Source organism: Arvicola amphibius, chromosome 11, assembly GCF_903992535.2.
Source record: "Arvicola amphibius chromosome 11, mArvAmp1.2, whole genome shotgun sequence".
Taxonomy (NCBI): Eukaryota; Metazoa; Chordata; class Mammalia; order Rodentia; family Cricetidae; genus Arvicola; species Arvicola amphibius.
In genome coordinates this window covers 6,264,505-6,276,252 of record NC_052057.2, presented here as the reverse complement: position 1 = coordinate 6,276,252, position 11,748 = coordinate 6,264,505, and the positions used below count along the sequence as shown (strand labels likewise).

The 11,748-nt window shown below is 44.6% G+C and overlaps 1 protein-coding gene across 1 annotated transcript in view; it reads left to right on the top strand.

Moving 5' to 3' along the window:
• Nucleotides 1–225: 225 nt before the first annotated feature.
• The window catches only part of C11H4orf45 (chromosome 11 C4orf45 homolog), a 92,915-nt gene continuing 81,392 nt past the window's right edge, over nt 226–11,748 (top strand). The window contains exon 1 of the mRNA XM_042055986.1: nt 226–286. Coding sequence (XP_041911920.1) covers nt 226–286 — 61 coding nt within the window. The remainder of the gene's footprint in view (nt 287–11,748) is intronic.

Genomic DNA, 11,748 nt, shown 5'->3' with positions numbered 1-11,748 from the left:
TGGTGGGGTGCAGCTCTTGGGAATCCTCCAGTTGTGTCTGCCCTCGGGCACTGGAATACAGAGCTCTGGCAGAAGGAATACTGCTCCTCCTGTCATAAAGCATCCTTAGTAACCAGCCAGCCTAGGTCACAGACAGGGAGAGCAGAGACCTTGACACTTCCTGGTACATTCCCTGTTCTGAGGACATTCGGGCAGTAATTGCAGCAAAGAAGCTTAAAGGTCAGCATGTCTCTCTCTTACCGGGAGCCGCTCTCTGAGACCGTGGGAAAGCGCATGGTCGTCACAGGTGAGCCAAGAGCGTGGGTTCACTTTCTCCGGGATCTAAGCCGTTTTCATCCTCGCAGAAAGGGTTCGACAGTGAAATAAGCACAGGATTGTTGTTGTCTTGTGCGTGGGTCCCATAGTGGACACCTCGTATGTCAACAGGTCTGTACAGCCACTGTCGGTCTGCCAGAGCTAGCCTTGACAAAGGGAGCTTCCATTAGCATAAATTAGTGGGAGGGAGACGGATTGGTGTTAGTAAGAAGTATCTTGGTCACACTTTTCACTATTAGTGATTTAGATTTATCCCATCTTTTAAAATTGGACATATTTCATGGATAAGAATTTGAGCAAAATTAGACTACTTTTTAAATAAATGTCTTAAAATTCTAAGTGTTATTCTATTCTTCCTGTCATTTTGTTTCCTGAAACAGAGCCTCACTATGTAGCCCTGGCTGGCCTCACACTCAGGTAAACCAGGCTGGTCTTGAACTCATAGGGAGCCACTTTCACCTGTCTGAGTGCTGGGATTAAAGGCGTGCAGTGCACCACTGCAAAAAACAAAAAACAAAAGAAAAAAAAAACTCTTTTTCTTAAAGAAGATGTATGTTAGACCTCATAAAATAGTTGGATTTCATTTTATTCTTTCAGTTTACACTTATACTTAACAGTGATTTGGGAGTGTGTGTGTGTGTGTGTGTGTGTGTGTGTGTACAGTTACAATTCAATTCAAAAAAATAAGACATGACCAGTTGGGTCAGGTCCTTAGAACATAAAGCAAATCTTCATCTTATTTCATCTGTTTTTCAAATCACAAGCACATCTAACAGCCTTGCAGAAACCAGTTTGCCGTCAGTTCACTGTGAGCACTAGCGAGTCTTTCCATCGCGTGTCTCAGCCACCTGTCTTGTGAGTCTCTTGGCGCCGACAGAGCCACCTTTCCCTGTCTAAGTGTTTGCAGAGAAGAAGGTTTCCTCCACCCCTGACTGGCTTCACGGCAGATGCAGCACAGGAACGAAACTAAGCTAGTTGTGCCTCCTCTCCCTCCACAGAATAGCTGACTTAGGATGGGTGCAAGACCCCACAGACTGCCCAGGTGATTCCAGAACTGACAAACCAAGCTGAAAGACAGGGCCTGTCCAAACCAATTCTTGTCAGGAATCCACGTGAAGGCTGCGAGGCACTGGGGCGGGGGGGGGGGGCGCTAAAGAGCCCAAGTCAGAAGCCCTGGGAAGCGGTGGGTGGAGGATTGGTTCGGGGTGTTCCCTTCTGCCTCTGAAACCTCTCCTAAAGTCTTCTCAATTCATCTTTAAAAGGGGGTGGGTGGGCGGGTGGGTAGCGGTGTCTGTTTCACAGGAAATTATGAAGTACAGAACATTTCTATGTCCCCACCACGGCTCCCTCAATTATTCTACCGTTTGGTGCTGAGGGTGGAATCCAGGGCCTTCTGAACGCTAAGCATGGGCTTTTAACCTCAGCTCTCCTCAGTTCTTGTTAGCAGGTAACTTGTTGCAGTTCATGGGATAATAACAATGCATTATTATTAGCTATAGTATTAGTTAAAATGCACACTTTATCCAGATTTCCTAGTGCTGCCCAATGTCCTTTTCTATTCCAGAAGTTTGTCTGCCACACTGCTGTCAGCTGCTCCACCTCCCAGGAGCCAATGGGCTGTGATAATTCATGAATGTCTTCTTGCTTTTAGACCTTGTCATTTTAAAGAGTACATACAACTATACAATTCTCTCTCTCTCTCTCTCTCTCTCTCTGTGTGTGTGTGTGTGTGTGTGTCTGTCTCTCTCTCTCTCTCTCTCTCTCTCTCTCTCTCATGAGTGAGTGTGGTGTGTGGTAAAGTTGTCCCTTAATTTGGATCTGTCTGTCTGAAAGGGCTTTGTGTGTGTGTGTGTGTGTGTGTGTGTGTGTGTGTGTGTTTTGTTAAATTAGGGTTATTGTATTGGGGAAGCCACAGAGGTAAAGAGACATTTGCATCGTGTTGCACAAAAAGTCAATATCAACATGACTTGTCCTGTGGCTGCTGACCCTAGCTACCAGGCTGCAGTGGAAGCTGGCAGGTGTCTCCATGGCAACGTCATTGTTTTCCCTCCTCCTGCTACAGTGCAGCCTCTACTTTTCCTTGCAGCTGAAACTTCTCTGTGCATCATCTGATGATGCACCTGCATGAGAGGGTTGTCTTCTCGTCAACATCTTTTCATTTATTCACTCATTTATATCAGTATAAACTCGTGGCGATTCATTTTATTCTTTGGGCTCTGCTCCAGGGCTAATTGGTTCGTGTTGTTGCCGGTCGTTTCAGCTTTAGCCATTGCGTTCTTTCTGCTGTCTGCTGTGCCCACCTTGGAAAGCATCAAGGTAGATGCAGTTGGTTGACTTGTATTTGCTTCTTTTCCCTCCTGCTCCACTCCTAGAACTGACTGTTCTCGAAGCAGCTTTGGGTTTTTTTTCATAAGGTGCCAGACATGACCATTGCTGCTGGAGGGTAGTTTCTTTTAGATAATTTCAGCAGAATAAGGAAATATGTGCATATATGCTAACTCGCATAAGCATGTATAGATAATCCTGGGTGTAGTCAACAATCTGTGCCTATATTAAGCTCAAGACGAGTGAGTGTATTTGAGACAAACTCTCACTATATAGTCCAGGCTGGCTTCGAACTCACAATCCTGACTTGTTTAGCCTTCTTGGAGTCTACAGCTGCTTCCCAGGGCTGTCTCTTACCCTGGGTTCATGGCTGGCTTAATTCAGGGTCTGTGATTTGTGACTGTTCTCTGTTCTCAGGTCCCTATGTCAGCTCAGTTTTAAACACTGTTCCCTTCCAACATGGTGCCCAGCCGGTGCCCTCTGAGTTCTACAGAGGGGCAAAGTAGAACTCCTCCCCACGGATGACCCACCCCAGAAGAATCACTGTCTCAGCAAAACCTACAGTAGAGTTTGAGGCCTTTGAGGAGTTTGTTGGAGGAACTGCTAGTCACTTTCCACCAGGGCTACAAGGTTTACCTTTCTCATAGGCTTCTGCCTATCAGCCCCCTCCCCGCAGAGCAGTGGCAGGCGCCAGGGTGAGCTGGCTTACTTCCCTTCTTCTTTGTCCCTCCCACTGGCCTGTCACTACTTTGTGAAGCTTTGAAGCTCTTCCTTTCTTTTTCTCTTTGTAATAGAGCCTATATTTTCTTTTCCTAATGCTATTTCTATTAACTCTTAGAGCGTTTTCTACAATACATTTTGAGCATGATCACCCCCTGCAATTCCTTTCCCTACCCTCTAATCTTTTCCCACCCAACTCTGACATTTCTTCCTTTCTGCTTGCTTTCCACAACAAGTCCAGTTGGTGTTGCCCAGCGAGTTTTTGGGAGCAGGTTCTGTCCTGGCATGTGGTTGACCTACCAGGGGTCACATCACTCAAAACAAAACAAAACAAAAACCAAAAACTACCTCTCTCCCAGCAGCTATTGAATGTCAAGAGTCCTAGCTAGCTGGGGGATTTCATGCCCACCTTCCCTCCTTTAGGTTGGGTAATTAACACAGAGACCCTTACCTGGTCAAGGAGAAGAGGATTATCTCTGTGGAGTGCTCAGCCCTAAAGGAAACCTCTGTTTTCTTATCCTGATGCTCCCTCCTTCCCTGAGTCACATGGGAGCTGTTTCTAGCCCTCAAGAAGAGTTTTAATCTTGTGCCTAGCTACCGTCCTCTTCCTGGTGTCATTGTGGCCTCTTCCTTTTGCTGATCTCTGCATCTCACCTCCTGTGTGAGAAACGGTCCCCTCCCCGCTGCCATCTGATTCAAGGCCAGGATGCAGCATTAATTATTAACGGCAAAGCTTCACCGACCCAGTGTGGCTCATCCCGCCCATCCTCGCAGCCCCTTGAGGCTCTGTCCTGATGAACGCTCCCCATTTCCAGACACGCGGGTCAGGGCCGTTTCTTCTCCAGCCCCTTTGCTGATGTCTCGCCAGCATTTGTCACACAGGGTTTTGATGTTTTCTTATTTTTGTGACCATCTGAATACTGGCTAGGATCTTCTTCCTCACACTGCCTAAGTAAATTATTTTTTATTGCCATACATTCAATTGTCCCTCTGTGTTATAAATTTTACAGGTTTTTGACGAATTCTTTAAGGACCTACCCACTGCATAGACTCGCACAGAATGGTTTCAGTCCTTGTCACGAGCGCTTACCTCTCAGTCGAGAGAGAGGAATTAGGTTTCAGTACCTGAGCGTGGTTAATTCATTTATTCAACATTAAATCAAAACACACACACATATACGTCAGTAGGGTCTGGGTACTGTAGTCATGAAGGACATGGACTACCCCATATACCTGGGGCTCAAATGATTTCTTCCTCTGCATTGCTCTGTGGAATCCTTGATCAGCTGAGACGAGGTAGGGCGGTTCTTGCTTCAGGGTCTGGCAGAGGAGAAGGTCCATTGCTACTGTATCAGGAGGCTTCTGTCTGCCTCGCTCTGGGTCGTGGCTTTATACGTCCCTTCTTATCGTTACCTTACATCCATGGTACCGCACTACACTCCTTTTTTAGGGTTTTATCTCTGCACTACACTCCAGACGCTTACATCATTGCGTCTGTTCACACGCTCCTCACAGTCCTCTAAAATAATCCCCCTGCCTCGCTCACTTACTTCTTCTGTTCTCCCCTTACGTCCATGGCAACTGCTAAGGTTTTACCCTCTAGTCTTGCCACTAAGTCAGAATTAGGTAGGAGGATCCCCTGATCCCATGGGCTTGAGGCCGCCCTGTCCACTTATATTGTTAACAGAATAACAGGCTCATGTTTTGAGACCCTGCCTGAGACCTAAACAAATGTAAAATAAGCAAGCAAGCAAGCAAAAAACAGCACTCAGAAGCAGGTATCAAACAACATATATATACATATAATATCTAAAGGCACAGACAGGAGTTATTCTTATCTAAAGGGAGGACAATTGTCCAATAGGATATGTATGTTCAGGAATGGGAGCAATCAACTCTTTGGTCACTAACACCGAGCAAGGCCGACCAAGTGGCTCTCCAGTGGTGGCAGCTGTAGAATTATCCTTTGATTTTCTGCTGCAATCTCTCAATCTCAAAGCGTTAGCTTTTTGTTAGTATGTTAGCGTAATGTATAGCGCAAAAATTAAAACGAAAAATTACAATTGTAAAACTCAAAGAAACTGAGTCCATAGGTAAATAAATAAACAACAACAAAAATCCTGGCTGCTCTTAAAGTGAGCCTGGGTTCAGTTCCCAGCATCCGCACGGCAGTTCACAAGCATCTATACCTCCACTTCCAACATCCTCTTCCAGCTCCGCAGGCACGGAAGGACCTCGGTGCGCACACATACATGCAAGCAAAACATAATCTTCGGGACTGGAGAGGTAGCTCAGTGGTTAAGAGCATGGACTGCTCCTCCAGAGGAAGCGTCACTGCCAACCATGTGAGAATATTATTGGTTACTTAAGATTTCTTCAAATTTATCAGTGCATAGTTAGTTTCATATAATTACGTCCTTCAAATCTTCACCACCATTGAGAAGCTTCATGCTTTTGCACCATGTTGAAACAGTGTCATCTTCATATTTGCCTATATTTTATAGCTAAGTTAGAAATGTTCAATCTTAAAAATACATGAACTTTTTTGTTTTACAAGTTTAGTGGTTCTGGGACTTGAACCCAGGACTTCACACATGCCAGGCAAGTGCTGTACCGCTGAGATAGATTCCCAGCCCTCTTGAATAAGTTGGTTTACTGTGTGTCTCTTTTCTGTTTTTTTCCATGTATGTAAAAGTTTGTGTTTATGTAACATGCATTTGCATAGACACAGTGTGGACATGTTAATATGCACAAACATATACACATGTGCATGTGGAGGCCAGAGGCTAACAACCTCTATCTTCTTCTCCTTCTTCCATTTTCCCCCACTCTAATTTTTGAGATAGGGTTTCTCACCAAGGCTTTTTGATTCCAGCCAGACTGCCTGGCCAGGGTGCTCCTGGATCCTTCAGTCTCTCTCTCAGCTCCAGGATCTCAGGCACGTGCTACAATGCCCAGCTTTTTAAGTGAGGTCTGGGGGATTGAACTCAGGTCCTTATGCTTGTATGGCAACCACTTTACTGATTGAACCAGGCCATAACCTCCTCTTTCTAATATTTTCTTATATTTATGAAAAGCAGAATTAGCAGATGTGATACACACAAACACATAACTCTTATTAATGACATAAGCTTTAGGGATTTATGTCTAATATGATGAATAGTGTATATCTAAGCTCACCAGTACTAAAAAAAAAAAGCAATTTTAGCTATTTTGAAAAGATGTATAAATCTTTCACTTTAGCTTTTGAAATTTTTATTATGCATAAAACTTATGCCAAGGGACTCTTACCTATCACCCAGAGTCAGTGGCTACCAGAATTTTGCCCAATTAATCAATGCATTGGTTTCATCTACCAAACTATTTTAGAGCAAATTGCAGATGCATCATTTACATATATTTTTTCCTCCCTAAAAATGATCAAATTACTCTTTCATAACCACAGATTAGTGCATCAGCTAATACAATTGACAGTTATCCCTTGACATTGCACAATAACTACTTCATAATTAAGTTTTTCTGGTTGTCGCTAATTGTATTTTTAGGGGCTGGGGAGATGGCTCAGTGGGTAAAGAACTTGCCGAGCAAGCATGAAGACTTGAGTTCAGATCCTTAGCATCCGGGTTTGGGGTGGCCATATGTAATCCCAGCACTGGTGGAGGGGGTGGGTAGAAACACATGGATTTCTGGAGCTCTCCAGACAGCCAGTCAAGTCAGTCAGCGAACTCCAGATTCCATGAGAGACCCTGTTTCCAAACAGAAGGCGGGGCTGGAGAGCCGGCTTAGTGAGCAGAAGAGCTAACTGTGGAAGGGGAGGACCCGAATTTCGGTTCCCAGAGCCCGCGTCTTCGTCTGGGTTTCTACTGCGGTGAAGAGACACCGTGACCACAGCAACTCTTAGAAAGGAACACTTTTTATTGGGACTGGCTTACAGTTTCAGACGGTTAGTCCACTATTGTCATGGCAACATGCAGGCAGATAGGATGCTGGAGAAGGAGCTGAGAATTCTGTTTTGATGCACAGACAGCAGGAATTGAACCGAGACATCTTTTCTCCAACAATGCCACACCTACACCAACAAAGGCCACGCCTGTGCCAAAAAAGGCCATGTCTAATAGTTTCCCTCCCTATGGTGGCCAGTTACATTCAGACTATCACAACATATTACTTGAGCATTTCTACCCACGGGGTTCTTATGGGGTAACGGAGACTGGAGCCAGGGAAATCCTGGAAACTAGAAGGCCAGTTAGCCAAGTGGGTCAACTATCCTATGCAATGAAAAACAGCAAAGAGACCCAGGATCCAAAAAGGGGAAAGGCAAGACTGGTGCTAGGGGTTATTTCTGACTTCCACCTGAGTGCCACGTCATGTATGTACCCATATTTACATAGACGCTTGAACACACACACACACACACACACGCACGCACGCACGCACGCACGCACACATGCCATATACTTGTGCATACACACAAACACACGACGCACAGATTTTTCACAGCTGGCTGTGAGGATGAGTAGTCAAAGATGCCTGCACATGGTGCACAGCTCACTCTGGCCACTTCTGTGTCTTTCCAGGGCTTTCAGCCTCCTCTCCTTTTTCCTACTCCTTAACTGTTGCAGAAACAGGCTTGGCTGTCCACCACAAACTTCTCACATTCTAGGCTTGACAGCTACTTCCTTGTTACGTCGTTTCATTTGACACTTTATCCTGTGCAAACCGAGTTTGCGTCTAGAATCCCAGTTACAACCAGCTTCTGCTCTTGTGGGATATTAACATGACGCTGTCATTTAAATCTTGAATGTCCGGAAAATGTCCAAGTGAAAGGCCTGGTTCGTAGAGTGGTACAGGTGGGAGGCAATGGGACTTTTAAGAGATAGGGCTTAAATATCTGATATCAAATTTTATTACAGAGCCATAGTAATAAAATTTTTTTGACAGAGCAAGAGAACAGAATAAAAAAGCCTAGCTGTACACTCACATAGCTACAGCCAGGCATTGTTTTGGCAAAGACTATGTAAAAGACATGCATCAGAGAAAAGACAATTTCTTTAATCATGATGCTGGGGTAACTCCATATTTACAGGTAGAAGAATAAAGTTGAATTTGTAGCATATAAAATCAGTCAAAAAGAGATTAAAGATTTCAGTCAAATGTTGAAACTACTAGCACATAGGAAAATACTTGAAGATATAGGCAAGAAGTTTCTGGAGAAAACTCCAGTAGCACGAGGAAATAATCTTAAGAATTCACAAATAGGATCGCATGACATTGAAGAGCGTTTGTATAATGACAGAAATAATCGCACAGAGAAGAGACAGCCTACAGGATGGGATGGGGGTGGAAATCTGTCAGCTACTCATCGGGGGAGAAATAACGAGTGTGTGTGTGTGTGTCTGTGTCTGAATGTGTTTCTATGTGTGTCTGTGGAGTGTGTATATACACACACATGCATATTATAAAGAACTGCACATTTTAAACACTCAAAATCGAAATCATTTGATCAGTAAGTAGCCTAAGGAACTGAACAGAAGAAGAAATATAAATGGCCAGTAAATGCTTCAACATCCTTAGCTGTTGGGAGCAGTGAGACCCCAGATCCTGAATTTCTTGTAATCCCCTGATCTAAGTGCCTACAGCTGTTCTGAGCACGAGACCTTCAGGAGTTCCTGATGGCAGGAGAGTGGTTTCTGGTGGGTTTGGCTATCTCTATATAATCTGCCCCTGAACACAATGAAGGGGGCATTCTTGGGGTATTCAAGGATGACCCGTGTTGCTGTCTCTCTGTCTGTGTGTGTCTGTGTATTTTAACCTCCAGCCCCCTTGCCCGAATCTCACGAACTGGGTTCAAGTGCACCAAACGCAGACACGGGGGCGCGGTGCGCGGAACTTAGCAATCAGGAAAATGCAAAATATCACATTCTTTGTTGGCATGGGGGAACCCCCCAAGGATGCTAAGGCCTGAATGTGGCGCTCAGAGGACAACTTGCAAAAGTTGGTTCTCTCCTTCCACCGTGTATGTCCCAGGGATTGAAGTCGGGTCATTAGGCTTGACAGCAAGTGCCTTTACCCACAGAGCCATCTAACTCACCCCAAGTCTTTGGTGATTGAAACAGGATCTTCCTGTGTGGTCCAGGTTAAGGTGGCATTCACGATTCACCCTAAGCTGGCCTTGACTTTGCAAACCTTCCTGTGCTTCATCACCGACTGACACTTTCTGCCTCAGCCTCCCGTGCTGAGATCACAGGCATGTCTGGCCATGCCTACCTTACAAAGACGTTCTTTACTTCACATGGTTTCTTCATGAATTTCCACTTGGCTCAGAATAAAGCTAGTTGCTGAACAGTGAATGTAGGACATAGAAAAAACGTGTTCGCTGTAACTGCACCTGTAATCTTAGCTACACCAGAGGCTGCAGAAACAGAGGCAAGACGATTGCTTGAGCTCAGGGTTGCAAAAGCAACCTGTGCAACATGCAAAGACCCACTCAGGAAAATTAATAATTAATTAAATACAAAATTAATAATTAATTAACTACAAAAGCCCAATAAGAGATCGTCTGGCTTCGCCTAACATTTTTCATGAAACCACTAGTCTTCAGAGGTCAGGACTGTTGAATTGTTTGCACAGTCTGGTTCAGAGGGACTGAAAGCCTCTGCCTGGCCTCTGTGCATCTGGGTTGTTTGTGTACATGATATTCGGGTTACAGGCTCAGCAAAAATATGCTAACACTTTGAGTCAGCCATTTTTTGTGTGCTAGAAACCCAGCGCATGGAAGCCAGGAGCGTTGCGGCGCTCCCCCTTCTCAAGGGGTGGTCTTTGTTAGAAGCAAATAAGCAGCAGAAATCTCTCTAGGAAAAGGGCAGAGCCGGTATGATGGATGAAACCGGAAGTGATAGAAGACGAACACAAATGTATGTGTAATTTTCAAAAGTATTGCTCCATTAGCCTAGGTTTCACTGCTCCTTATTCATCTCTTTTGCCCTGTGAAGCTGTCACACTAATAGTTATGTCTCAAATCCAATTACTTTAAAAATAGAAGGTGACTTCACACTGAATTGCCGGTGGTTTCCTGTCTGAGAAAAGACCGAGACAGCTCTCCTGCTGCACACTTGGCTTAAGCCTCACGACTACAGTCGACGACGGAAATAGTCCCGGTTTTCAGAAAGGGATCACGGCAAGGCTCATACACATTCATGATGCCAAGACCCTGGGTTGGTGAAGCCGCATCTTACTTGTTGATATTTAATTCATTTTAAACTGCACTCATCTGTGGTCATGGTGTGTAATTTGCCTTGAGTCATCATTTGTCCTGTCGCTGTGTACAGTATTCAAACCTCTTACCATAAATCTTTGACCCAGGACAACTAAATAAACTAAAGATAGGCATTGAGGGGCTGGGGCTGTAGCTCAGTGGTGGAACACGTGCCTGGCATGAGCGGTAATCTGACTTCCAGCCCAGAAATGGAAAGAGGATGAAGAGCAGGAGGCAGAGGAAGAAACAACGAAAACAAACAACTTAGTTGGAAATGATCTTCTGATGGGACACAAGAAGCCATGTGATTGCAGCAAGCATCTGGATGGTCTAACGACACCCGCCGAGTTTTTTGTTTTCTCTCGAGGACACACGCTGTGAGAGCAAGGGTGGTGTGATTGCAAGAGCTTATGCAATCACTATGAACCTCAAAATCTTTTTCGTAAGACACATTATTATTCTTACAAAAACCTAAGTGCCACACTGAAAGACCTTATTTGTGGGTTCCTGCAATTCTAAATCAATCATCACGAATTGCTGACCTCACCGTCACCAATGTGATTTTTTTGCTGTTGCCATGGAGTGGAGTAGCATTGACCCAACTCTTAGGAAAAGTCTATGGACAAGCTGTTTGCTTTTGTTTTCTAAGAACAAATAAACACCTTTATTATGTGAGCTAAAAGACAGGAAGAGAATTCCTCTGCCTTTCTGGGCCTTGTCTTAATTTTCCAAAATGGCTATTCTTGTAGGGCGTTTGTGGTTTTTAAGATTTATTTTATGTGTGTGCATGTATAGCTGTGTACTGTGTACATGCCTGGTGCTCATGGGGGCTAGAGGAGCCTTTGGGTTCCCTGGAACCAGAGCTACAGATGGTGGTTACTGCTGCCTTGCAGATGTGGGGGTCAAACCTAGTTCCTCTGCCAGAGCAGCAAGTGCTTGTAACCACTGAGCCATCTCTTCATCCCTCCTAACCCATAGACTTTGTAACAACACTGCCTAAAATAATGAGGAAATAATTTTGGGTAGTTTTAAAAAGATGAAGCATTTGGTGGCCAACCACTGAATGGAAGCTGTGTTGAGAAATAGGGATAAACAAGAAGTTTCTGTTGAAAGAAGTGAGAACTAAAAATCAG